This window comes from Procambarus clarkii, chromosome 91, assembly GCF_040958095.1.
Source record: "Procambarus clarkii isolate CNS0578487 chromosome 91, FALCON_Pclarkii_2.0, whole genome shotgun sequence".
Taxonomy (NCBI): Eukaryota; Metazoa; Arthropoda; class Malacostraca; order Decapoda; family Cambaridae; genus Procambarus; species Procambarus clarkii.
In genome coordinates, this window is record NC_091240.1 from 6,170,239 (window position 1) to 6,193,752 (window position 23,514).

Sequence of the window (23,514 nt, forward strand, 5' to 3'; positions counted from 1 at the left end):
AAACTCTGACGAAACAACAACTTCACGATTTTGAATATCTATTGAAACAAAAAAGTAAAAGCTACAGATAACTAATAATGGCTCATTAAATTTCAAAATATAATTTTTTGTTTAAGTTTGACGGTTATGAACGTAAAGCATGATAATATCCATTTGTATGTATATAGAATTTTCCTGTAATGACTACAATTATTTAAATGAAAAGACAGAAATACAGAAAATAAATTTGACAGATATCTTGAGTTAAAAAAACAGAAAAATAGAATATAAATTCGAGTTTTCGACGAATTTGTAGGATAAAGGAAATGCCTGGGCAGCTGTGCTCAGTTTTCCCGCCAGATTTGAACTTCAGACGCGCCGGAGCCGCCAGCGAGTGAACACCGTCTTGCTCCTCCTCCTGCAGGCTGACACCCTCGCCTTGTACCAGGATCCTACACGCGCTCCTGTAACACCACCACCACCATGCCTGGGGAACTCAAGTGCCTGCTGAGGTTCAAGAGGCTGACGAAGAACGCCTACGCCCCCAGCAGAGGGTCCAAGTTGGCTGCTGGATATGACTTGTGCAGGTATGGTGGTATGTGTGTGTGTCCGGGCATGTCCCTCCGGCGGTGGTGTCCCCGGTGGGAGTCCTCCTCCCTGACAACGTCACGGTAGGACCCCCTAACGGTTAGCCGTGTGACGGAGGAAGCTGTTACGTCACGTCATGTTACAAACCGTGACCACAGGGGGGGGGGGAGCCTCTCTTTATTTACACTCGTTTCGCGCCATAATTCAAATCAAATCAAATTTTTATTCAGGAAAAGTACATGCATAGATGATGAGTTACAAACATAATATTGGATTTAAAGATAGAGCTAGTACATACAATACCTGTAAGCCACTATACCACTAAAGCCACTATAATTGAAGGACCTTTCATTGTTTACAGTGGTTTTGCGCCATAATTGAGGAACCTTTCATTGTTTACAGTGGTTTCGCGCCATAATTGAGGGACCTGTCTTTGTTTACACTGGTTTCGCGCCATAAGTAATGAAAGGGTATATTTCTTAAAAACTTATAATACGGATACAGAGTATTTCCAAACCAGAATGGATTTTTGAATCGGTTCTACATCCCACCCCACCCTAGGGTACAGGACCACTCTAGCCTATGGGGCCCCCACCTTAGGGTACAGGACCACCCTGGCCTATGGGCCCCACCCTAGCCTACTGGGCCCCACCCTAGCCTACGAGGCCCTAACAAACTGCAACATAATAAGCAAGCCATACTCCCATCTGATGTAGGTGTTGAAAATTCTATAAAAATTTGAAATATACTATTTGTACAAATGACCAGTTTTTTAGAACCTTTCTACCTAAGGACTGCACTCCATGTCGAAGGTTGTGCGTCACCATATATCTGACGGTTTATGTTTAGGATTTTTAAGACCTAATCTGACGCAGCTTTATATATAATAACAATTTGTGTATGTTGTATAACATGTTCAAACTTACAAAATAGGAAATGTTTTATAGTTTTTTTTGGATGGAAACTGGCATATAAAAAAGTTATATAATGGTATCCTATGTAGAAAGCTTAGTTTGTAATAAGTTATATAAACTCTTGTTTTGAGTTGAATCTTGTAAAAACTTCAGTTTAAACGTGAAATTTGGATGTTAAAATTGAGTGTCGCACCATTTTTGTGGTTAATTTGCAAGTGAAGTGCGAGCACATAGTGCTCTGATATTGTCTAGGCCATCTAGGCTGCTTGTTTGGGTTGTGCGTACCAAGCCTTTTTCCATGCATTCAACCTCTGCCAGTTCAAATGAATTTCTCACGTTTTTAAGGTACTTCAGTTTGATATTAATAATTCATTTAATATATGATAATATAATTTCCTGTACAGTATTTTGGACTAAAACCCACATTTGTGCGTTTGTGAAAAATTTATGTAAAGAAATTAGTCTTTAGCACTCCTGAGTGTTTTGTCCAGGTCAGAGTATGTGGTTAGGACGAGATTTGCATCTCGACTTCTCGATTATATGTTGAGATGCAAGTCTCGTCCACATTCAGACCTGGACAAAGCAGGTCCAAGACTTGATGTAAATTTACAGACTTGATGTAAATTCTTTACATAAATCTCAAATACACAAGTGTGGGTGTATATTCAATGTTATTATGTGTGAGTAAACATTACCATTACTTATTACCTGTACCGTAACCAACTGTTGCTTTTTCAGTGCCTACGATGTTACGGTGCCAGCACAGGGAAAATGTTTAATAAAGACAGATATTCAAGTAGAATTACCCGAGAACTGCTATGGACGAGTAGCTCCACGATCTGGTCTTGCTTGGAAGAATCACATTGATGTTGGAGGTTAGGAATTGTTGTTACCTTATCTGTCTGTTACTTGGTTTCTACTGAGAGTGGGACTCTTCCCTCAGGTTTTTTGTCGTCCAACTTATCCATACACTAGTTTTGCGTGTTGCTCTTCACTTACACTAGATGCATTTCTTGGGTTCATTTCATCAGCCTGAGATTTTAGGTTTGCTTCAGTTCCCCTTTTTATTTTCTTTCCCTTTTTATTTCCCAGTTTACATAAGAACATAAGAAGAACGGTAACTGCAGAAGGCCTATTGGCTCGTATGAGGCAGCTCCTATTTATAACCATCCAATCCCACTTGTATACATGTCCAACTCACATTTGAAACAATTGAGGGATCCCTTCTCCACCATGTTACACGGTAATTGGTTCCACAAATCAACAACCCTGTTACTGAACCAGTATTTACCCAAGTCTTTCTTAAATCTAAATTTACCCAATTTATACCCATTGTTTCGTGTTCTGTCTTGTGTTGATACTTTTAATACCCTATTAATATCCCCTTTGTTATGTCCAGTCATTGTAAACTTCTATCATGTCACCCCTAACTCTTCGCCTTTCCAGTGAATGCAATTTAAGTTGTATTAATCTTTCTTCATATGAAAGATTTCTAATTTGGGGAATTAACTGTCATCCTACGTTGGACACATTCAAGTGAATTTATATCAATTCTTTAGTACGGTGACCAAAATTAGACTGAATAATCTAAATATGGCCTAACCAGAGCAAGATATAGCTGAAGAACGCAACCAGATGTCTTGTTACTATTGCTTCGATTAATAAATTCCCAGTGTCCTATTTGCCTTATTTTTATGTTCGTTTATTTTTATCCTTTGCCTTTCTTATGGAGTTTTGGATTATTTAGATACATTGTGCAACCTAGTCAATGTAATTTTAATTGAAGGTAAAAAGATATTAAAGTTTTGTAATGATAGTGATATTCTTCCGACTTATTCCCAGCTGTATTACTGACTTAATCTTCCAACTGATGGCAGTTGAAAGTAATGTTGTGTAATTGTTGCTTTAACTTTCCAGCTGGTGTGATTGACGGAGACTACAGGGGCAATGTTGGTGTAGTTCTCTTCAACCATGCCAAGGTTGATTTTCACGTGAAAAAAGGTGATCGCATAGCACAGCTGATATGTGAAAGAATATTTTATCCCGAGTTGAAGGAAGTGGAGGTACGTATATTTCTTTTAGGATAAACATTTCTGTGTTCAAAAATTATCTTTTGTATACAGTATTTTGACTTTAATGGGTCCGAGTATGCTGACATTTTTAGCATTGTAATGCTGTCTGGATTTGTTAACCCAAGTTCTATACTACTCATTTCTGCTGGGCTACTTAATTTCTATGTTGGAAAGGGTAGATTCTCCCTTTGGACTAATCCCATTCCAGAAGGTATCATTTGAGTGTTGGTCAAGTCATGCTCTCTCATCCCCTTGGTCTCTCTCTCACCAGTGTGATTAGATGCACTCTTGCTGAGCATGATTATCCTCCTCCCACCCTGGTCTCCTGGTTAACCCCCCATCCCTTCCCCAGCTCCATTGCCTGTTCCTTTACTTCCTCTCTCTTGTCTTCCTGGTCAGTGAACACCTGGCTGTATCTTCCACCATGTCTTAATCTTCTCTACCTGTACTGTATATACATCACTGGATGACTTCTTGGGAAAGCAACTTTCACTGGTCTGTCATTCATGTTAAACACTCCTCTCCTATAAAAAAAATCTATTTCTTGGTTACCCCTACTTAGCTGCACATTGTGTTCCCTTGGGCAAACCATCACTTTGTGGGAGTTCTACTAGCTGCTCCTTGTAATGCCCTATAAAGCTTGGAAAGCCCTTTGGGTAAACTTACTGTAGTTTGGGCTGAATTGTGCCTCCCTGGCAATAGTACAGTATATCACCCTTATAATGCAATCCCTTTGAAACCAGGGTAGATCTGGTTAAAGGAGCTTTTATTCAAAGTCTGATTTTTTTTATTATTTTCAGGAAATTGATGACACGGAACGAGGTGAAAATGGTTTTGGATCGACTGGAGTCGGTGACGGCGAACATTAATTGGTATACTCGTGATAGGTTTACAATTGCTATTACAAAAAAAACATGATTGTGTTTTTACTGGAATTGAGCATCCAAAGTAGTAATTACAGAATGTTCATTTTATTCATTTTGTTAGGTAGTATTTTGAGAACCAGTTTTATGAATTTATTTTAAACATCAGAGAAGGAAGGGATGTTCCTGATAATCTCGGTTCGAATTGCTACCATAGAAATGTTTATTAATTTTAATTTTTTATGTTTTTATCTCAAAGTGTAAGGGAGACTTTACATGAGAACAAATGAAGAAGACTTCTATATACCCCCATGAAAGCCAAATATTATTAATTTACCAATATTTTTTTATACCACAATCATGGAAAAAAAAATAATAAAATTTTAAATAAGATAATAAATTTGGTCTTAATTCCAAAAACTGAGGGATGATAGTGGTTCAGTTGGCAGGTTGTGAGGTTTGATTAACTAGTAATTCAGCTGTTGATAAATAACAGGTAGTTGTGCTGTATCACCTACTCTTACTACAAAATTTAAAAAATTCTGTATGGTACAGCAAATTTTCCTTTAAGGTAAAGGGACACCTAATGGTGCACAAAACCCATTGGGGTGTATGTGAAGTTTGTGTTGGCAACAGTTTCTTCCTTTTAGGAAGGTATGGACACCTTGTATTTCTTCAGGAAGGAGTTGGTTTTCTATTGTCTGCTTCCTGGGGGTGTGTAACAAAAAGGAGGCCTGGTCGAGGACCGGGACGCTAACCCCCGAAATCATCTCAAGATAACCTTCCTGAGCTGAGGATTGCCCCAGGTTGGTTTACTGTAAAGTATCTACTCGAGAAAGTACTCCTGTCTTGATGCGATGGTCGAGAAGCTGTTGAGGGAATGGGAGTAACAATGCTATTCCTGGCAGAGGACTAATTCATATTCACCTATGAATAGTAACTAGAAAATAAAATTGGGGGGTTGTGCTCATGCACTCCCCAGCTAACAGCAGGAGACCATTGTAGAAATGTGATTAACACGTTAAATAATCTTAGGTCATAGGACAGCAATGATGGCATGTGGATTGAAGACTTATAAAAATTCAACCCACATGTCGTCATCACAGTCCTATGACCTTAAGACTTTCCATTGCTTTCATACTCCCTAGTACTTAGAAATTGGAATTTCAGAAATTTATTGGGTACCGATCTCGGTGATCAAGAGAGAACTTGACAAGCATTTTAAAAGGATGCCTGATCAACCAGCCTACGAGCAGCCTCGTCAAACAGCCTGGTTGATCAAACCAGCAACCGGGCCATGGGGTTACTGATAAGCGAAGTCGTCAACAGGGTAGGTACGTCAAATTCACTCGTACAGTATGTCTTAATTTATGCCTAACTCTCAGGCCCCATGGAGGTAAGTTGTTGATAGTGATGTACACAACACATGCTTGATTCAAACCGTAAAAGTCGGCGTGCAGCGTTCACAAGTGAACTGGTCTACTTCACACCTTCAGATGTAGATGAAAATAAATTAAGACAACCCCTTACTGATACACCCATGTAATGGCATTAACTCTTTAGTGCTATATACCCCCTTCTGTAAGCAGCTATGTACCAAGTAGCAACTTCAGCAAATTGTTTTTTGTTTTTTTTTTTTGACAAAATATAAAATGTACAATAGAACAATCTAGCCACCAGTTTAGTAGACTCCTGAATGAACTGTCCACAATTAGGGATACAAAATCCTGAGATTGGTATATACTAATGCTTTACAGTGTATACCAATGGGTATTTGGTTACCTATGTGTATAAAGTACACTAATACTTCAATGATGCAATGTCATCATTGCCTTGTGAAAATTCATTGTCATTTTGTTTCATTCATCTGATGGTTCAACCAACATATCACACAAGTGGGGGAGATCTTAGCAGACCATGTAGTGTTTGGGTACACTTTAACGTGTCCTACAAGGCTGTTGATGAGTATTGCTGTTCATTGTATGCTTCTTGATTTCTTGGGAAAACTTGCAATATTTTGATAACTTTCATCACTTTAATGTTCAGGATAATAGAAAACAAATTTTCCCTATTCTTCTACAATAATTGTCTTAATATCTACCTGGTGATTCTAACTTCATGTAGATAGCCTTGTCCTGCTTACATGTTGAACTTTTAGTATTTGTTGTCTCCGGGTTAAGTTGAACACGAAAGTGCTCTATACTTTTATTAGTACATTTATTATTATTTTATTAGCTATACTTTAATTACTATTCTGCAACTCTGTTAATATAACTATCATGGAGCAACAAATGGTTTGCAATCTATGAATATTTAAATTATTTTAAACATTGTTTTGCAATATCACTATGGAAGTACTGTACTGGATTACCAAGTAATTTTAAATTATGCTGCCAATCTGCCCTTTCATGTAAAAATTAGCTTAAATTTTAATTAATATTTATTAAAATTTATGGCAAATTACAGGAGTAAATGACAACATATGTATGCATAATTTTATTGCTGTTGGGTTTTAATTTTCATACAAAAATATTATAATAGTATATACAATATCTACAGCACATGCACACATGGAGGTACACAACATTTTTAGACACCACACACACACACACACACACACTTTTTAGGGTAAGTCTGGCATTGATAAAATGAATGTTCTTGGCAGAACAGTCTCTCTATCCCGTAATAGTTTTAGGAAGTCATGGCCAGGTTGTGGGGACGACCAACAGAGTCCTGACGGTCACCAGGTCCAGCCCACACTTAAGAGCTATCTTCCATTTTTACTGGGAAGACGGGACACTACGAGCATAGCTCTTGTCCTGTAACTACACTTGGGTAATTATACACACACACAAGCACACGTATTCACTTCTGTAGTTAGGAAGTATGTCATGCATTTGAGTTGTCAATTACAGTTAAGAGTTAGAATACTACCAACATAAATGCAGTTTTTATGAAATGTTTATTGCATAAACTATTCCTTTTTGTGGAGCAGTGAATACATTAATTTTTTGATATGACAGCTACTACAGTAGTGAATAATTTTATATAGTGCTATATTTTTAACAGTACAATAAAATTTATAAATTTATATTTTTGGTGAGAAATGCTGAATGTGTCCAACCACTAAATGAAAAGTAAAATTTGTCACATTCCCTACCATAAGCAAAAAGGTAATTACTACAAGGCATTTGCTTTAATAAGCCAATTTCTAACCATCACAGTGTAAATTTATAATACCAGTATCTAATGGCTATGGAGATATACTATTCCAAATGGGGAAGTTAATGAATAATAAAAACATGTCATTTTCTGATGTCAATATGTTACACAACACTAGGAAGCTGGAAGCCAATCGAAGTCCTTTCTCAGTGGTTGATGGATACTATGACCCCATAATGAACTGCAGGAGAGAACAATTAAAAAATAGAAAGCATTAACATTGTATTTAACATGTATGAATTTATCATGTCTTATCTTTTGTTAGTTTTATCACATCCATGTGCTACACATGCCCTTCATTTATCCTGCTTCGGTTGTATCTGTCGCCACCCTTTATAACTAGTAAGTTTTCATTCATTTGCTGGCCTATTCAATTTTGTTTTATCCCCTACCTACCATTTATGTCATAAATCTTCACTCTTATTACTACACTGTAAATCATCATGGTCCTATCTATGTACTACTGCTTATTGTGGTCTCGTATATATCTCGTCCTTGCCCATCATCAATTTGTAGTACATAGCCTATAAATGCACAGAATAGTACATGCCACTTACAAAATGAGTGGAATATAAGATCAAGATTTAACCCATTGTTCAAAAGTATGTAAGGAGGCAGAGGACCAACATGAATGCTGGTAAAAAATACAAGTTACCTTCGTTTTCAAGCAAATGGGAAACATGTGAGCTAGAGAAATGTTAAGAATTGCTTCCATGAACTGTAAACAGATGAAGCTAATTTCACTTAGAGGGGTGAATGCAACCATCATTCACAGCTTCAACTGCAAGTATGACACTACTGAAACATCAGGATGTAAAAGTGTATTGGGTACAATAGCTATAAACTTGTGAAGTGTGGTTCTAAGAGTTAGATCTTGTTCCAAGCAGACGCAGCTAGGTAAGCATTCTCGTCATTTACATCAGCCTTCCCTAGTATCAGCACCCCCCCCCCCCCTCCCCATCATCATTTGTACCATTGTTCTCAAAATAACATTTTTTACCACATTTTCATATCCTTAACTGTAACCTATTGCAATCATATACCATTCTTGCCCTATTTAAACTACCCCATTTATCTTCACTTACCATCCATCACCTTATTGCAGTTACCTATAATAAATCATCATCTCACCTATCATCATCTGGCAGGTAGGTGGTGGGGGCATATGGCGTTGGCAAGTATGTTGGTGTAGATGGCGTTGATCTCCCCCTCTACATGATACACCGTTTCCCCTCCTGGCTTGCGTCTTGCCACCACCTGTAATACCCAACTGGTTTAGTGCATAGCTGACAGTCGCCAAATCACAGATGATGATATTGAGAGAAGTTACAGTTCAAAAGAAGTTGCAGCCATATAATGGTATTCTAGTCATCTTGCATAACCCACAGTCTGCTGATATAGCCTCGTCACTTGGTACAACCTACAATGGTGCAGTGAATGTGTGTAACACTTAGGTTGGTCAGGTTAAATATCTTGTTCTGGCATGTATTAGATGGGTGACCACATCTATAGTCTCTTCTTTGGCTGGGCAAATTCATATGCTTAAGCTTCCTGTCCCTGACAATGGTATCCAATTACCCAATACATTGCTTTACCATTGGTATTGATGTCGCCTGATACAGCCTACACAGCTGTATGTTATTTACCATATTCACCCAAGATTTGTTCCATACGAATTTTGTGAAGACAGCAAGCCACTAGCCTGGATGTCTTAATGAGACAACAAATAACAATTACAAAAACTTGTCAGGTAACATGCTCTGGAGTTGACTGAATATTGTTTAAACATAAGTTGAAATACTACTAGTCTGAAGCCATTTCAGAGATAAAACAGCCTTTGTGTTGAGTGGACCATTTAAATTTTGTAAAAAAAAAAAAAAAAAAAAAAAAAATAATACTGGAGGGACTACAGTTCTGTTCTGGTGAGAACATTAACTTGGAGGCAAGCATTTGCATTCAGTGATGAACACAAATCTGCACTGAGCAACAGTTAGCATACAAAAACAATCGGTTCCAATGGCCCATAATTATACATGGTGAGTTTGTTCACAATCCAAGTTATGCTGGAACCGTTAGACATCTTTTGTTTTAATTTCTCCAGGATACCAGGTATGTTGGGTACAATGGGGTACTCTGCGTAGAACAGCTTGCCTTGAGTCAGTGCTCAGTAAATTTCTTTAAAGTTCCGATATAGTTTCCAGTCTACAATGCTAACATTGGGTGAATATTGCCACCATAACTGATGCAGCATCAACAGAACTTCCATAATAACCATGTGTGATACTAATCCTCTCGACATGCTTGACTTATGGTTCTTGTGTTTTTAATACAATATACAGTAACTCATCTGGGTGAAGTAGAATGTGATGTACAAGCCATCTGGAGCGGCTATGAATACTTGTAAACCTCACGTAAAGAGAACTTTGTAATCATTGCTCACTACATTTGTGTCGGTCTCTTGAGCTTGCATGAACACCTAAGTGGCGTTTTCCATTTATGTGCAGGTGCAACAATAAGTGTGGTAAGTAGCAGTGCTTATCAATTAGTGGCGATATGCTGACAAAGTTTGGGAAGTTTTCGTGGACAACAGCAACCTCTTCATTGGGAACGGCATCATCCTTACTTATTTCAAGTACAGTACTATACAATTTCTCACTTCTGAGATCTAATTAGGGTTCACTCCATAAGCCAGCCAACATCTGAGATGGGCATCAATGTACATGACCTTCAATATGTAAATTACATTGTATCTTATATATACTGTACATTCATGTTGGGATTTCATGAGTAGAGCATGGTTGACAGTTAATGAAATAGTGTAGATCAAGAAGGTGAGTTTATCAAATGGTATAAAATAACAGGTGAAATTGTACAAAAAATAAATGGTTTTCCTGCTTTGAATTTGCAGTGTGAAACAAATAATCACTACCATGCCCAAAACAAATTCCTTGACTACCAACGATTTGTTGTTCTTTGGGGCCCCTTAAAACGTTATCTAGTGGCATGCTTTCATACAAATTTATATAGATCTCTATTTCCCATAAGCCTCTGTTTAAGAGTAGAATCACCTGGTGAACTCAGAATTCTGTTTAAAAAATTGTCTCTGGATATCACTTCTTAATTTTGTAATATTTACAGTATATAATTATCTAAAATTACAAAGGTGTGAGACTACAGTATGTGCTCACATTTATAATTTTAGCCCAGACTACCGAATTCATGTAGCAAGTAGGTTTGGTACCAGTAAGTCTAATCTAGGTCAATATCAAGTCTTTACTGACTTAGATGCTATAGTACTGGCTTACTACTGCCCAAGACAACCTGCTACTAACATAAACTACTTTTTACTAACCTATTTATCAACCAACAGACCACAGTCTGCTGCTGTTGATCACTAGACTACCTACTTGCTACCGAGCTATATCTTATCTGTACACTTTGTAAACATCCATACAAGTACTTCTGTAATAGCAACTTATTTCCAAACAGCATTTGAAAGCTTGGTAGTACCCACCATTGCTACCACCCATTTCCTGTACTAATAGTGCCTACCACTCACCTGATGAAAGTGACATGCACACTTTCCTTGAAGAAAGTGTCTATAGCGTGCTGCAGTCATGTTGAAGGTGTCAACAACGTGATAGCCACGATGGTGAGCGTACGATGCCAGGTTCATGGAGTGCTCCAGCAGGCGGGAGTGGTCACGCTACAGAGGAGGAATTGAGAGGTTACAGAATTAGAGTCCAGGGAAAGGGGGATGGGTGAAGAGATCATGAAGCAATGTGGTGAGTAGGGTGAAAGACCACAAAAGGATTATCACACAATACAACATTAGTCGAGGCAGGATTACACGGCATCAAAATTTTCCTTTACTGGTATACCATTATGCATGGAATACCACAAGTATTATTGTCTTTGAGTTATGTTATTTCTGGGACTGATCAAAGCTAAAAGGACACTAAGAAAGTTGTGGGTCTGATTTTAATCTAATTATACCCAACCTAGGAGACATTAATCTCCAGATGTTTTGAACACAATTACTCAACTTGGAGATACTTTAGATGCCATGACTTGATTTTTTATCATTATTAGTAACAAGCTTAGGCATATACAGCAATGTGCTGCTACCTTATTCTATGTGAAGGATTACAGAGTATAGATCAAAAGCTAGCTATGAGTTCATCTTATATCCCCATCTCGCAGGATGGTTAGTTGTATATGGAATCGGGAGAACAAGAAATGTGAGGCTGATCTGTTAGCTTGCACTAACAAAATCTGGGTAGAGCACAAGAATACCTTCCAATACTTGTGAGTGTATGAAATAGTTACAAAGCTCAAAAGTACCTCATACCATTTGGTCTGAAACCATTGATAACAAGGCAATCATAGATATAGTTTTGGAGTGTCTCTTAGCTATTGCCATCAGTTTACAATTGGAATGCTCGCTATTTAGGGGTTTGGGGGATTTGTTACCTATAACCACCTGCTTTAGATATCTATATCCCAGCTTAATTCTGACAGTTATAAATGTCACTGTCTAGTGAATATTTTGTAATGTCCATATGTATGGTTCTTAGTTCTAAACATATTATAACTTTGTACTCGTGCTTCCTGCCCTCCAAGTGTTGGTAACTGCTCGTCTATTATCCCTAACTTCCTGAACTAGTGCGGTCTTCATAGCAGAGATTGGAATACCTAGGTCTAGCTCAATTTCTGGCTTGAATGGAGTTTCAGCTGCCTTGTCCGTATCATGATGCTGGACAACACCTGTGGGGGATGGTATCTTACAAATGAGACAAACTCTCGCACTGTGTTATGTTGTTTATAATGGATGTTACAACATTCATAGTATCTATTCTACATGTTGGGTTTTCAAGTGCTTGGAGAGTTGACAATCACAGAAAATTACTCTAGTGTCTGTCAGCAAATTAGTGATAAGTTGTAGTGCAACTCATTTTGTGTGTGGGGCTAAGCCTCCATACATAGAAAATGAATGGAGTTCAGTTTCATGCTGTGTACATGTGTTCTCTTTTTATATTCTACAGGCTGAAACCAATACTCATAGGGGATGATGTGGAAACCATTATTCATGGAGAGATGCTGTAGACACCACTGCTTGATCCAGACACTGCTGTAAATTTTGTTGTGAAGACACTAAAAAGCCCCGAAATCATCTCAAGATAACCTGGAAGGTGATGCTGTGTATGGCATTTTCTACCTTGGAAATATTGGGGATGTCATTACTCAACAAGAGCATACCGATACATAGGCCATCCTGTATTCTGTATCTAAGAACAATTGGCCAAGTGCCTAAACTTTAATCTACCTGGGTTTTTTATTACAGGAATGCTACATTAACTAATTGAACACCACCCAAGCTATTATGCAATGACTAAAGTACAGTACTAGGACTAGTTCCAAACATGTGAAATAATAAGACAAATGGACACGTTTGAATGTGCAAAATAGCCTCATTGAAAAGTAGTAATACTATATAAATAATACAAAAATATTAATGCAGTACTGATATGTAAGAGTACATTCTTGTAAAGCCACTAGCATGCATAGCATTTCGGGCAGATCCTTTACAGTATCTTAATTTTCCTTGGAATACGACCTGACAAATAATTTAACACCAGATACCCATTCACTGCTCTGTGAACAGAGGTGTACAGTGGAGGATTGGAGCCTAGTCAAATCTTCCTGGCCAGGCCAAATCGCTTGCGAAGCGTGAGGCGAGTGTCTTACCACTGTGCCACAGGGACTACATCAAAGGCCATAGGTTTTTCCAACACTATAAATATAAAGACAATTATCAATAGACGTCTACAGTTTAAGGAGGGTTTTTATCAACCAGCCTGTTGCCAAAGCAATTCAGGTAGTGATCCACCACAAGGTAGGCTACTCTAAGTAGATAGATGATGTCACTATTACCCATACTGGTGATATGGATGTCATTAGTTGCCTAGGAGATACTGTGGAAATCTTCACTTGCCCAAGGATGGATGTCCTGAATTACTATACATCCAGTGGACCTTCCTATTCAAAAGTGGCTTGGTGTGGTTGCTTTCACTTTCCAGGGATGTGAGTAACCTCATTCACGGGGACATTATATGAATTTCTTTACTCATCAGTTATGATGTGGATGCTTTTACTCACCAGTGACATGGCATGAACAAGCTTACTCACCAGGGACACAGTGTGGACTCCTGGTGCAGCAACGTGGAAACCAGCTCCTAGTGTCTTGAGAATGACTTTGGCGCCTTCCAGACCTTCCCTGTAGGCCAGACAAACACAATCATTAGTGACTGGTCCATGCCCATGTCTCGCAAAGAGTCGGTGATCCGTGCCCGTGTCTTGCAAAGACTTGCTGATCCATGCCCGTGTCTCGCAAAGACTTGCTGACACAATAGCCGATCATATTGGCAGGATATCATGCACTTGCCAACCTTTCCTTTGGATATGTTTGTCCAAGCCGTAGCCGACTCCTAAGATGTTTATAAGGCTGCCTGTCCCCTGACAAAACTATTTCCAATTACAGTATGATGATGCAATTGATCTTAAGTGAGCAAAGGACATTTTTTTTTCAAGACTAATCTGAATGTAACTGGTTGCCATGTGTAAAGATTTCTTCATTCATGAACAAGGAGCAGCTGCTGGATTTGGTCAATGCTTTGAGAATACAGTATTGAACTCGTAGTTTAAAACATGGCCAGGTGACTGACTTATTAGATCAATTGATAACTTACCACTAAGTTACTCAGCCAGCTGAATTACTTTCTGCTGACACTTGATACTAAAACTAGTTATATAACTACTTGATGGAACCCTTAACACAGTTTCAAGAATAATGTAGATATAATTCATTTAATGAAAGGGTTCAAAGTCTAATAAGTTGGATGACTGACAAGTGAACAAGATCGCCAGAAGCTGAAGCTGAAGCTTGGTTCTGTAACTTAGTTAGGAAAGTACACAAAAAAAAAATTAAACATGGAATAAGGGAACACATGCTCATGTGGAGCAACATATAATAATAATAATTAGTAATCACACTAACGTGATGTGTCAGTGAGAAAATCTGTAGGAGCCGTGATGAGGGTTCGCACCTGTGCAGTGGGTGTTCCCATTCACACGCCTTAGTCAACTAGGCCACAACATGGTCTAGTTGACTAGGACATGTGCAGGAACACCCAGAGCATATGTCCTAGTCAACTAAACCATGTGGCCTAGTTGACTAGGGTGTGTGGATGGGAACACCCACCACATAGGTTCGAATCCTCATTAGTGTAGTGTAGTGCTCCTACAGCTCCTATGCTCATCACAGCTCCTACAGATTTTCTCAGTAATAATAATGAGAAAATCCGTAGGAGCTGTGATGAGAGTTCGAACCTATGCGGTGGGTGTTCCCATCCATACGCCCTAGTCAACTATGCCACAACTTGGTCTAGTTGACTAGGACGTGTGTGGGAACACCCACTGCATAGGTTTGAACCCTCATCGTGGCTCCAGATTGTCTCATTGACACATCACGTTAGTGTGATTACTCTCTATTATTATTACAGTACATGTATTAGCAAGTTGGAAGGTGCTGTAGTAGGCGACCAGGGACTGAAATCCATGACCCAAGAACTTTATTTTGCCCTGTAACTATCCATCGGAGACCATGGAGCAGTAAGAGTATTACTCAACATAATCAGTAATTAGAACAATAACGAACTTCAGCGCCCTTACCGAAATATTTGAATATGATAAATATCAAGTCGCTGTCCATTCTCTCAAGTGTGCTCTAATCTATGAAACTGCACTGCAGTGTTAATCCTGACTTTGATCACTTCCTGGAGGAATGTATCAGAACCCATGGGCACTACACAAGAAATATCTTTTTGATACTCGAAGAGTGACTTAACCAAAGTAGAAATGCTCTGCAAATCAAGGAGTCATAAACTGGAATGACCTCTAATGAGATCAACTATTTTTCACATCCAGTTTAAGAGAGACTAAGAATTGACTATCTTTACATTAAGTTTTTGAAATTAGTAAAAATTATTTTTGTAAAAATAAAAATTATAACTTAAAAAAATGGTTGGACCTAAATGAAACTTTGCATGTCTCTACTCTGCTTTCTTTGTTTCAATCATTTTAGTGTTTCAGTCGATCTATTTTATGATCGACTTGATAATGGTCCAAGACGGACCGAAATGTGAATGTCTTTTCATCGTCAAGTGTGTGGTTTGGTCAACTTTCAATCATTGTTCTATCCATTCTACCATCTTTCCATTTATTTCATATGCCAGTGGCATATTGGACCTTTTAAGGAAATGGTCTGGATTTGTGTTTGTAAAGGTTTCAGCCATGTTGGGCCTCATCTGCAGAGTTGTTAGTTTTACGACTGAGCCCTTCCAGATACGTGATTTTTGTAGCTCTGCATTTAACACTCTTGGAGTTACATGATGTCTTGTAGGCGAGGTCTCTATGTTTCAATACAATAATCTAGGTGGAGAATACACAAGATTTGTACAGTTGGATGACCACTTTCCTTTTCTTAGTTGAAAGTGCATTTTATTTTTCCTAGTATTTGATTCTTCTTTTATAATTGCAGCCTACTTGCTGAGCAGCTTTAAATGATTGGTAGAACCACTACTCAGGAGGTTCATTTCTTGTTCATCTGCTAGTAGGTTGTACTGTTAACCCATACATTCTTCCAGTCGCTATTTGTGATTATAGGATACTGTGCAATTTTGCCATTTGATTTGTTAACTGCCTTTTGTCAGGTGCACCACGATGCAGTGGCTTCAATATTTTTTCTTCTAACATACCCGTATGGTAGTTCTTTGCATCATCTGCAGATTTGATTGTTTATCCATGATGATGACATCTTTGCATTGGTGTATATTACAAAAAATGTTGGCTATAAAATGCAAACTTATGATACTGCATTCACAATTTTTGTGTGTGTGTGGTTTTCCCATTTAGGATGACCTTTTGCTTTTTGTGCTTTAACCATTCTTTTTAATCTATTACATTTTATTATTGATTTCAAGTGTTTATAATTCCAGGGCCAGTCAATTATGTAATTTGTCAATCTGGATAATATAATTTTACAATTTCAACATATGGCTCACTCAGTCCTCATGTCTGCTGTTATGTCTTGGGTTATCTTGCTCTCTTCTGCACCGAGGTCTAGTTCTCTTAGTCTGTCCTCATATCTCGACTCTCAAGCCCCCGCACTATCCTTGTGGAGAACCTCTGGATGTTTGTTCTTCTTTTGGGCTTGGTAAGATGTAGGTTTCCATATTGGTATTGTATACTATAGTATAGTATAGTACTGTACTGGTTTTGCATATGGAATGTACTGCAATTTACAATGATTCTTCTGGTTTACTTACAACTGTCCTTATATTTACCAGAATTGTGTGTCTGCTTATGCTATTTTGTCCATGCAGTATGTGCACCTGTTGACTGTTGGTCTGTTGTCCACCCTGATTTCCTCAAGTGGTGTAATTACTTTCTGGTTACACCAATTAATTAACTGGCATATATGATCTCTCATACCTACATTTGAATCCACATATGAATCAATCTCCATTATGCCTGATTGTTCTCTTCTTCAATGCCTAAACACTGTAATCAGGTGTTCAATTTCCATCTATGTTGCTTGGGATCAACATAGTTTTGTTTCAGTTTTCTATCAGTTTTCCTTGTTCACCCTGTTGATAGCTGTATATTTTATATACCATGATCATATCCCCTTGTTTTGCATTTCTCCAGTGTCATGAGATATAATGAATTTCAGACAAACTAAAAGAGGGAGGCAAAGTGTGGGGGCGCGAACGTACCTGCGGAGAGCCGAGGAGACCATATGTAAATGTTGAGCAGCGACCCAGTGGACTCCTCCTATCACCACCACGGTGTCAGAACTGTTGTGTAGTGGTCCAGCCCTGCCACAGTATAACCAAGGTTTTGTATCAGCTTTTTTTTTATCAGTCTATTTAGAGACCCTTACTCTCATAGTCCCCTACATGGACCAACCTAACAACCTCATTACACTAGTCACCTCTTCTTTTCAGTGGCAGTGAATCAATCTTTTCATGATTACGCTGCATATTCCCTCCCTCCTCTCCTTCATACATGAATCCACTTGACATTATTATTATACTTCCCAACTTGGACCAATCTGTCATATTCCTCTACATAAACCCACCTGACCACCCCATTTCCTCATAGTCACTTATATAGACCCAAGTAATGTTCTTATGTTCTTGTATCCTCCTTTATGGACTTACCCGTTGATCTAATGGTATGGTATATCATTGCTGGGGAGAGGGAGTGTTAGAATTATTATCCAGGGAAGAAGACGAGTTTTTAAACAATATATATTCTAGTGACAAAATATAACAAATATACAAATATTGTTACAATAATTTAAAACCATCACCAATTACAGTACCTTAACTAATTGGTTAAAAAAACTATTAACAATACTACAGTGTTGGTACACAAGTTATAACATTTAATCTCTGATCCTTAATAGGGAATTAAATGATAAAAACTAAGTAGGAAATCAAAATGCACTTCTCAGAAACTATACAGTAATTCAATATTGAACTTCTAGAGCACATGTTGAAGACAATGTATGACTACCGTTAAGTTGCAATAACAATCGCACAAATTGTAGCCAAATTTTTTAACGTTTAATATTTTAAGTGAGCATTTAAAGTTATATGAATATGAAGCTAGTAGTTCTCGTAACTTGTACACCTTGTAGCTACCCCCACTACCTACTACCTCAGCAGGAGCTGGTAGAGGGTTTGGTCGAAGACGGGCCTCTGGTTGGAAGGGAGCCAGAACTTTGGATAATACGCAAAGGCGAAGGTGGTGTGTCCCTGGTTGGCGCCTCGGATGACCCTCAAATCATGAGTCTTGTCCCAGGTGGTGAGGGTGCCATTGAGACGCTCCAGCAGAGCATACAGCATCCCTCTATTCGTGCTGTCTCCCAGAAACACCAGCTGTGCCACCCACATCACAAGCCACATGTTACATATGACAGCAGAAAATGCACAAGATTGATGAGTAAAGTAGGTAGGAAGAAGCACCTCAAGGTAGGTATAAGCTTTATACCGATGAGGATCTCCACACTGCAGTATATTAATTTTTATTTTTTCCATATGACAGACTGGTGGGGTAAATGTTTGAATTACAAGCCACATAAGAGTGACAGATTGTGTAGTTATGATTAGTGAACTTTTAAGAGTGTGGCAAACTGTAGTCGTATGTGGCATTATACCTAGAAGAGGAATTGGCAATGTATAGCTGTCTAGGGAAATCCATCTGAACTTCCAGTAGGACATATGGTACAGACAACTGTATATAGCCCACATGAAGATTTAGGTTTATTGTGATTACTAAACATGGATAAATGTAGATGCTATGGATTTAACGGTTAGTAATATATCAGAGAACTATTATAAGTAACTCTGTAGTGACAGAATCATCAGGAAAGTAGGAGGGGAAGCCGTCTTTAATATGTGAAACATGAAATGCTGAATTAAAAATGTATTACTGTAGATTGGTAAATAATGAAGCTATTTTGACAGATACAGTGCATGAAGCAAGCAAAGCCTAATATTGAACTGTTTATCATGTCAAAAAGCTTTCAAATTTGTACAGAACAGAATGAAGATTTATTCAGTGGGGGTATAAAAGCTGGCCCAAAACTGCCAGACCTTTTTATTAAAGATGTCACACTGCTGGCACTCAAGCATTTGTGCAGTTTTGAGGCTGAGTGAATACATTGTTACTCTGCTTTTAAATGTGATAACAAGATAACGTAAATTAATAATCTGTTCACTAAAAGGGGTTTGTCTTGCAAAACTTTATTAATTTTCAAATATAGACATTCATAGTAAAAAAAAAAATAAGATAGTGGATTGCTAAAGCCAAGACAAACTTTTGTATTAGAGCATTAACTGATACAGTTAAATAGTTAACCGATACAAAACAGAACAAAGGTAGATAGGTTGAAGACTGAGCGAGGCACAATCACAAGCTGAACAACCCAGGGAATTGTCCTTTGACCTCTTATTTTACTTTTTTTAGATACTTTTTATAATAAAGTGAATTTAAAGTTTTTGTTTTCTAGGTTTTATTTTTACCCTTAGCAGGTGTAGAAATGTAACCCCTAGTGCAACAAAAAGGGTTAAACCACAAGGAAATGACTTGATCCCACTAAAACCATAAAATAGGATTGCCTGTACCGTCTTGCCGTGCAGACAGTGGCGGAGACGGTGCAAGGAGAGAGTAGGGTGGGTGCAGGTGAAGGGCTGCCATAGCGTCCGGGACCAGTCGCAAGAGGCCCGACGCTCGCACGACTCGCATGGTACCATCCACCGACCTGACGAGGAGAAATCCATTCGATCATCACTCCTGTTTGATGTACACTAAACCTAGGATCATGTCCTGCATTTCTCTTAAAAATATATTCCGTTCACTGATTAATACAAAATTATTTTGCTATATTATCTGTGGTTATAATTTTGTATGATTGACTTTAGATGTACACATATTGTAAAAGATTAAACAAGTGGTATAGCTTTAGTGTGCTCAGCTGCACAAGATGTGGATTATGTTTGTTATTGATTACACATTAGTACTGATAGTCATCATCAGTAGCATTACTAATTACATTATAATGGTAATAATCAAAGTGTTAAAAATATATTATTATTATATATTATATTTTTAACATACAAATGTAAACATAATAATAATAATAGCACATTTCTATGTAAATTTGTACGCATTTACCTTAATTACTAAAATGCCATCATCTCTAATGGTCTGACGAGCTGAGGGAATTCTGCCAGTTATCCAATAAATTTTCCAGGTGTATTTTGATATGTTACACTGTCTTTGTTCTACGGCTTTGTTAGCTAAATTATGCCATGGGTTTATTGCTGTAGACGTGAAAAAGTATCTCCTGCTGTCTGTCCTACATTGTGGTTTGTTGAGCTTGAAGCTGTTACATTTTGTGCGAGTCATGTTAATTGAACCTTTTAAAGAAGTGATCTAGAATAACTGCTTGTAATTTTGTTCTGTATTATAAAACTTTTCAATGACAGTTCCTGCTTGATACCTGGTTGATGAGGTTCTGGGAGTTCTTCTCTTGCCCAAGCCCAGCCCGAGGCCAGGCTTGACTTGCGAGAGCTTGGTTCAAAAGGCTGTTGCTTGGAGCAGCAAGCAGGCCCACATATGCACCACAGCCCAGTTGGTCTGGTTCTTCTTGAAGAAAACTATCTAGTTTTCTCTTTAAGATGTCAATCGTTGTTCCGGCAATATTTCTTACACTCGCTGGGAGAGTGTTGAACAACCATTCATATAGTGTTCTCCAATTGTGCTTATGGCACCCCTGCTCTTCACTGGTTCTATTCTGCATTTTCTTCCATATTGTTCACTCCAGTATGTTATTACTGTATTTTACTGTGTAGATTTGGTACCTGGCCCTCCAGTATTTTCCACATGTATATTATCTGATATCTCTCTCATCTCCTTTCTTGCGAGTACATTTGGAAAGCTTTGAGACGATCCCAATAATTTAGGTGCCTTATCGCGTCTATGTATGCCGTATATGTTCTCTGTACTCCCTCTATTTCAGCAGCTCTCCTGCTGAGAAAGGGAGAGTGAGTGCTGAGCAGTACTCAAGATGGGACAGCAAAAGTGATTTGAATAGTACAACCATTGTGATGGGGTCCCTGGATTTGAAAGTTATTTAAATCCACCCTACCATTTTTCCGGCTCACGCAATATTTGCTTGGTTATGCTCCCTAAACATTAGGTTGTCAGACATCAATATTCCCAAATCCTTTACATGCTGCTTTCGACTATGGGCAGATTTGATTGTGTTTTGTACCCTGTATTATGTTTAAGGTCCTCATTTTTACTGTAAGCATGTACCTGGAATTTATCACTGTTAAAATCATGTTATTTTCTGCTATCCAGTTGAAAACGTTATTAATATCTGCTTGTAGTTTTCAATGTCTTTAGCAGAGGCAATTTTCATGCTGATTTTTTTATGTAAAAAAAATGATATTAAGCTGTGACTTGTATTTTTGTCTATATCTGATATGAGAATAAGGAAAAGCAGTGGTACAAGGACTGTACCCTGAGGTACAGTTTTTAAATGTGCTTGGACTCTTATTTTATATGGTTGACTGTTACTCTGTGTTTTGTTCGACAGAAAATTGAGTATTCAGCGTCCTACTTTACCAGTTATTCCCTTTGCCCTCATTTGGTGTGCTATCACTCCATGGTCATATTTATCGAATTCTTTTCCAAATTCTGTGTATCCCACATCTGCATTCTGTTTTTCTTCTAATGTCTCAGTGATTTTGTCATAGTGGTCAAGTATCTGTGGAGGCACGATCTTCCCCCTCCAAATCCATGTTGGCCTGGGTTGTGGAGGTCATTGGTCTCCATGAAACTGGTGACCTGACTCCTGATCACTCGCTCAAATTTTATTATGTCGGACATTAGTGCAACTGGTCTATAATTCTTAGCCCCTCTACACAAGGGAGGGAGCAATGTCTACTGATATAAGCGCATCTGGTATCTCCCCCGTGTCCAAGCTCTTCCTCCACACTATACTGTACTGAGTGCCTGTGCTACTGGCACTTTGCATTTCTTTATAAATATTAATTCCATGAGTCTGGACCCAGGGCTGAGTGCATGGGCATGTTGTCAATCTCTCATTCAAAATCCGTCACGCTCGTGTTGATATCGGCTATATTTACAGGGGTTTGGATATCACGCATAAAGAAGTTGTCCGTATCTTCCACTTTCAAGCTGTTTATTGGAGTGCTAAACATATCCTCATACTGCTTTTTCAGGATTTCACTAATTTCTTTGTCATCCTAAGTGTATGAACCTTCACTCATACGAATAGGTCCAATAATGGCAGTGGTTTTTGCTTTTGATTTTGCATGCGAGAAAAAATATTTTAGTTTTTCTTTATTTCTTGAATTGCTTCCTGTTCTAGTTGCCTTTCTTCAATCTGATATGAATGCTTCAGTCTCTGCTCAATTTCTTCAATCTCCCTGTTTAAATTATTCCTTCTTTGTATGGAAAGTCGGAAGTAGTGAAAGTTCTGTTATCTTGTTTGCAGTGTTAATCCTGAAACCCTCGGCTTTTCCAGCTATACGACAGTTAGGTTAGTGGTGGGACAGTCAACATAACTTTGCCAAACGTTTTCCAATGATATTCGTCTTTTTGTAGGTGAAGTTTCCATCCTTGGATTCAGTAGTCAGGGTGAGGGGGGCTCGCAAGGCAATTTTGCAATTAGATGACCAATTTCTTTTTTTCTCAAGGCTAAGGTTCACTTCATCATTCATTGTGTTTAGTTACCAAATTTTAACAGCAGCTCCGATTTTAAGATCAGCATTCAAAGTTTTTCTTTTCAAATTTACTGGAAGGTCATTCTGTTAATATGGTAAAAGTTGTGTGTAATGTTAGTAAAATACTGTACAGTGTCTGCTCCTTTTTTGCATATGTTTCTATTTGGTTGGTCTTGTCATTCAAGGGTCCTACTCTAATTTCTGTTTTGGTTTTACTGCTTATTTATGTGTAAAAAGTCTTCATATCTTTTCTTGATGCATTGCACCTTTTCTTTCATAGTTTATTGGCCGATTTGATTTCCTGGGTGGCTACATTCAATGTTCTTTTGTATGGCACATAATCGGTGATTATTGTTGGTTTGATACTCCTTTACTGAACTTCAACTTGGTTGAAATAACATTTTAGCAGATTTTTTCTTTCATCTGTTTTTTTTGTTTTTCTACCCTTTTTGGTATATATTTTTGTGCAAGTTGTGTAATGACTAGTGTC

The 23,514-nt window shown here is 38.1% G+C and overlaps 2 protein-coding genes across 2 annotated transcripts in view; one reads left to right on the top strand and one right to left on the bottom strand.

Annotated features, from left to right (window-relative positions):
* Nucleotides 1-338: 338 nt before the first annotated feature.
* Nucleotides 339-4,816, top strand: dUTPase (Deoxyuridine triphosphatase). The gene is made up of 4 exons (XM_045767990.2): nt 339-566; nt 2,220-2,356; nt 3,399-3,544; nt 4,354-4,816. The coding sequence occupies exons 1-4, from the start codon at nt 463-465 to the stop codon at nt 4,420-4,422; spliced, it is 456 nt and encodes a 151-aa protein (XP_045623946.1). The 5' UTR covers nt 339-462; the 3' UTR covers nt 4,423-4,816.
* Nucleotides 4,817-6,899: 2,083 nt separating this feature from the next.
* The window catches only part of LOC123773817 (cadherin-like and PC-esterase domain-containing protein 1), a 52,760-nt gene continuing 36,145 nt past the window's right edge, over nt 6,900-23,514 (bottom strand). Inside the window, exons 14-20 of the mRNA XM_069318698.1 lie at nt 19,893-20,029; nt 18,424-18,644; nt 17,475-17,576; nt 13,828-13,915; nt 11,198-11,344; nt 8,770-8,895; nt 6,900-7,819 (exon numbers count right to left, since the gene is read on the bottom strand). Of these exons, the coding sequence (XP_069174799.1) occupies nt 8,776-8,895; nt 11,198-11,344; nt 13,828-13,915; nt 17,475-17,576; nt 18,424-18,644; nt 19,893-20,029 (815 nt within the window). The 3' untranslated portion in view covers nt 6,900-7,819; nt 8,770-8,775. The remainder of the gene's footprint in view (nt 7,820-8,769; nt 8,896-11,197; nt 11,345-13,827; nt 13,916-17,474; nt 17,577-18,423; nt 18,645-19,892; nt 20,030-23,514) is intronic.